Here is a 4485-nt window from a genome sequence, read left to right as displayed (position 1 = left end):
TCGCGCGGACACGCGCATGGCTCCGCCCCGGCAGCCGGCCGCGCGCTCTCAGACCTAGCTGGGGCCGCTGTATTAGCCGCGAGATTTACTCACTTGTGGAAAGAAACAGGCTTATCCTTATCATATCGGTTCTTGCAGCCGTAGGCGGAACAGGACTGCACCATTCTTGTGGGTCTGTAACTTCACTTCTGCCGCCCTAGAAGGCAAGTAAACGAGCTTTCAGTGTTGCTGAGCTCGACTTTTGAGACACTTGCTTCTTCTGTAGCTTTTCATGAACTGTTACAGGGATGATAGCCACTCTTGGGAGTGACTACTTTGCTTGTTTTGTTGTTTGCATTAGCGGAAGGACCACAGCCATCACCCGTCTCCCATCTCCAAGATGGCGGAGTCAGCTTCAGCCTCACCTCTCGCGAGGAGTTATTCACCTTCTCTGATTAGCCCGGAGGTCAGAGGTTACGTTTCCTGCCAAGCACACCATTGGCTAAGACAAGTCATGTCCTGCGGCGTGCTTAGCGTTGCGGAAGTGGGCAGGATTTCCGGGGTATACGCCGCGAGAAAAGGCGTATTTGCGCAAGGAGACGAGGTCTAACGCCCGAAATTCGTTCTAGTACTTCCGCCACCTCGGGCGATCTTCTGCCCTGATTTGTCTGTACGGTTTTCCTAGACGGCTTACCGTGGTAAATACGGACTGTTGGGTCTGATGATTTAAAGGAAACCAGTGTATAGCTGAAATTGTTGCCTTTGTCCCCATTGCTTTAGAATGGCGGCTGCAGATGATGTGTGGACCTGTTCCAAAGAGTGCTAATCTTTATCTCATTACCTGTCTCTTCAGGTAGACCCTTCGAGGCGAGGATTTTTAGCATGGAAAGAAGACCGTATGTGCTGCCCAGACAGAAGCACTTCTGAAGGCTTTTCGTGGACGCGAAATTTCGAGTGCTTTTGTCTTCTTTGAAACCGCGGGTACAACCTGCTTCCCTGCCCCTCTTGTGTAGTCTCGAGCCTGGGGAGTGGACTGTTGACTAATTCCATGGTCCTTGGGCTGTACTGTTTCTGATACCTTAAATGTTGACGTTTCCCCCAGGATTCTAACTTTTGCCCTCCTTCTCTGAGCACCTTGCCTTTTGAATTCAAGCGAGTGCCATGATTTTTTAAATGTTTTATTTCCTTCGTAAATGCGTTCAGACTTCTGAATTTTCATCTGGGTTAACTGTAAACAGCTCCCTAGACCAGAAACCTTGGAATTACCCATAAAACCCCTTTATCACTGGGTTACTTTTTAGAATAAAATAAGTACCTCTTTAATTCTGTCCCTTTTCATCAGTATTCTTATCAGGCCCTCATAGTTTTCTGGGGAACAAATATAAGATGAGGTTAGAAAGGACGCTAGGAGATCAAACCCAGATGCTTATGTGTGCTAAGCAAGCACTGCACTCTACCATCCCCGTAACAGGCTTTTGAGAGGGGTAATACAAGTTTTAAAATGAACATTTTCAGCAGGATTTAGTGATGCACACGTGTATCACCATTCAGGAAACTGATGCAGGAAGATTGCGGCAAGTTCAAGGCCAGTCTGGAATACCCAGACCCTGTCTTAAAATGCTGAAGGGGAAAAAAAAAAAATGTGTTGCCTGTAGATAGCCTGGGACAGTCCAAAGGTTGGGCTCTGGTATCTGGGTAACAGTGAAAGAGAATTGATCTTTCATTGCATCATCCTGGTTTTCCTTTTATTCATTAAGCCACTACTATGGTGGTAGGCATTATGCTATATCTGGGTATATGTTAGTAAAACAGTTACTTTTGTAAAAATCTGAATTCTTTGCCTCCCAAAATTGAAGAATAAATTTGACAACAAAAGGAGGAATGTAGAGTATTTATTAGAAATAATAAAAGAAAGCTCTGGGTGGAAAGAAGTCCTACAGGCTTTCTTTGTCATAACATTATGTCAATACATTATGTGTATGTTAGTAAAACAGTTACTTTTGTAAAAATCTGAATTCTTTGCCTCCCAAAATTGAAGAATAAATTTGACAACAAAAGGAGGAATGTAGAGTATTTATTAGAAATAATAAAAGAAAGCTCTGGGTGGAAAGAAGTCCTACAGGCTTTCTTTGTCATAACATTATGTCAATGGGCGGTGGTTGTTTCAAAGGTAATGAATTCAGAGTTTAAAAATTGGTTATCAAAGGCAACTTAGTATACTCTGGTAAGTTTCTTTCTGGGTACAAAAAGTCTGTCCTCTATTCTAACCTTTTATCCTCCTTGTGTTTTCTTTTTACGTTTCTAAGCCTAGCTGGCTGCTAGATTAACCAGCTGCTTGAATCAGTTCTGTTATCTGACCCTATGGTTAGGATGTTCTAACTGTCTACTAGTAATAACTAAACTACTACATTAGGCAGACTAACATTTCTTTCTTCACGGGGCTTGTTTTCTGGTGAGGGGAAGGCAGTCAAGAAAAAAGTGGAAGTAAAATAACATTGTGTTAAGGTGCCTCAATACATGGGAAGTGCCGTCAGAGTGCATATTGGAGAGAGAAATGTCACTTCTTACTTTATGTAGAGTAGTTATGTGAGGAGTGACCAGAGGTAGGGTCGAATCAGAAGAAGGACAAGGAAACTTGATTTTGTTTGTTTCCTTAAATACCTTAAACTTAACAAAAGAATTTTGAGAGCTCGGTTCTTCATATAGATATGTATAATAAATACTAAAGGAGTATTTACTGCAATAGCTTGTTAGCCCTAAATTACTTACCTTGTCTCATTCTCTTGTAAGACAGAGGACACCAAGATAAAGAGTACTGGAAGAGATTTTAAGGATTTATAAGGCATAGCTTTCAAAGCAACAATTTCTAGACCCCTGAATCACAGTGCTAACAAGTCTCCAGCCATTGTTCTAATCATCTTGGGTTCTAGGAAAAGCAGAGGCTTACAGATCACCCATGATACCACCTCTCCCAAAGAGGCGCAGATGCCTCATATGGAAAGCAGGGTATCCTCCTACTAAGCAAGAACAACCATCTCATGGGGACTAATTGTCTTTCAAGCTGTAAGGATCCCTCCAGAGCTACAAAGCAGGAACTGAGAATAAGTGACCAAACCCTGGCCCACCTTACCAAATTCATAATGGCTGGTCTCTGTCTTTTGTGAGGTACCAGTCTAAATTTCATTAGTAGTCCCTTCCAATTGCACAAGCCAGAATTCTGTGTTTACCTAACTCTGCTTCATAAACCTGGCTGTACCTCTAACAAGTCCTGAAATTGTTTTCTGTGACAGGAGTTCACAAACCTACTCCATGGAGTGACAGAACCTTTAACCTGAAAATCAGGATGATTTTTATCATCCTGATGATGAGGAATGAAGGTGAGGCTGGAGGGACCATTCCAGGCAGAGGGAATGTGTGCTAAGGCCCTGATTCAGGTCTGATAGTACCAGGCGTCAAGAGTTCTGTATTCTATGAACTGAATGACAAAGCCATGAGAGCAGTAGTGAGGAAATGAAGTGAGCATGCAGTTACCTGTTAAGATATCAGGTGCAGTGGAAAAGTAATCACCATATTAGGCAGGGAAACAAACTGATATTGTACTTTTTTTTTTCTTTTTGTGGTGTTAGAGATTGAATTAAGGGCTTCACACTTGGTAGTCAACTGCTCTGCCACTGAACTACATCCCCAGCCTCTAATAAACATTTTTAAAAGGTCATTCTGCCTACTGAGAAATGACTTCAAGAAGAACAGAAGTGCAAGTGAGCATTTAAATTAAGAGGCTGTTGCAGGCTGGGAATTTAGCTCAGTGGCACTGTGCTTACATGTAAGTGCAAGATCCCGAGTTTGATCCCTGGTACCAAAACAACAACAAAGGCTCTTGCAAATGAGGAAAAGAGGTGGTAGTAGATTGGACCAATGTGGTTGCAGAGGGAGTAGTGCAATTTTAGACATTTAGGTGGTAAAAATGCTACAGTTTGCTGATGAATGGTTATGAGAGTTAGGAACATAGGAATTGAACTATCCACGAGTGACTTGGGCTTGAGTTTCTAGTTTGAATGTCTGGCTTCAGTATTCAGATAGATGGTGAGGCAAGGGCTATATCTGAGATGAAAATGACCTAAATGGAAAAAAAAAAAAAAAAGCTATTTCCCCCAATAAGATAAAAGGATTTGGAAGGGTAAGATTGAAGGCTATACTTTCAGGGATCATTTCTGTCGTTGGGAAGGGAAGACAGACTTAGGAAACTGGGAAATTGTGTGGTTACAAGACTGGGGAATGTCTGAAGAGAAAGTATAAAGTAATCCTAGAGGTTGAGAATGCAAGCTCCTGAAGAAGCAATAGCATCAGCGAGTGTGGAGTGCTGATCTAATTACTAACCCAGAATGAGACCAGCCAGTGTAGTTGGATTTTCCTCAGCCATTTACTGGCTGGTTAAAATTCTCTTCCTCCTCCCCCACCCCCTTTGTGGTACTTGACTTTGAACCCAGGGTTTTTGCACGAAGCTAC

At 42.5% G+C, this 4485-nt stretch overlaps 1 protein-coding gene and 1 long non-coding RNA gene across 3 annotated transcripts in view; one reads left to right on the top strand and one right to left on the bottom strand.

Moving 5' to 3' along the window:
• Thap1 (THAP domain containing 1) overlaps positions 1-179 on the bottom strand; it is a 14140-nt gene extending 13961 nt beyond the window's left edge. The window contains exon 1 of the mRNA XM_010622444.3: positions 94-179. Within this exon, the coding sequence (XP_010620746.1) occupies positions 94-164 (71 nt within the window). The 5' untranslated portion in view covers positions 165-179. The remainder of the gene's footprint in view (positions 1-93) is intronic.
• Positions 180-358: 179 nt separating this feature from the next.
• LOC104861129 lies at positions 359-4120 on the top strand. Of its 2 annotated transcripts, none has more exons than XR_004517828.1 (2): positions 359-445; positions 833-4120. It is a non-coding gene; the product is annotated as an uncharacterized LOC104861129 (long non-coding RNA). The 2 variants fall into 2 exon arrangements; XR_002025278.2 differs by lacking the exon at positions 359-445 and adding an exon at positions 502-677.
• The last annotated feature ends 365 nt before the right edge of the window (positions 4121-4485 follow it).

Source organism: Fukomys damarensis, unplaced genomic scaffold, assembly GCF_012274545.1.
Source record: "Fukomys damarensis isolate Sample0158 unplaced genomic scaffold, DMR_v1.0_HiC HiC_scaffold_18, whole genome shotgun sequence".
NCBI classification, from domain to species: domain Eukaryota; kingdom Metazoa; phylum Chordata; class Mammalia; order Rodentia; family Bathyergidae; genus Fukomys; species Fukomys damarensis.
Note: the sequence above shows the minus strand (reverse complement) of the source record. Positions and strands in the feature narration are given on the sequence as shown.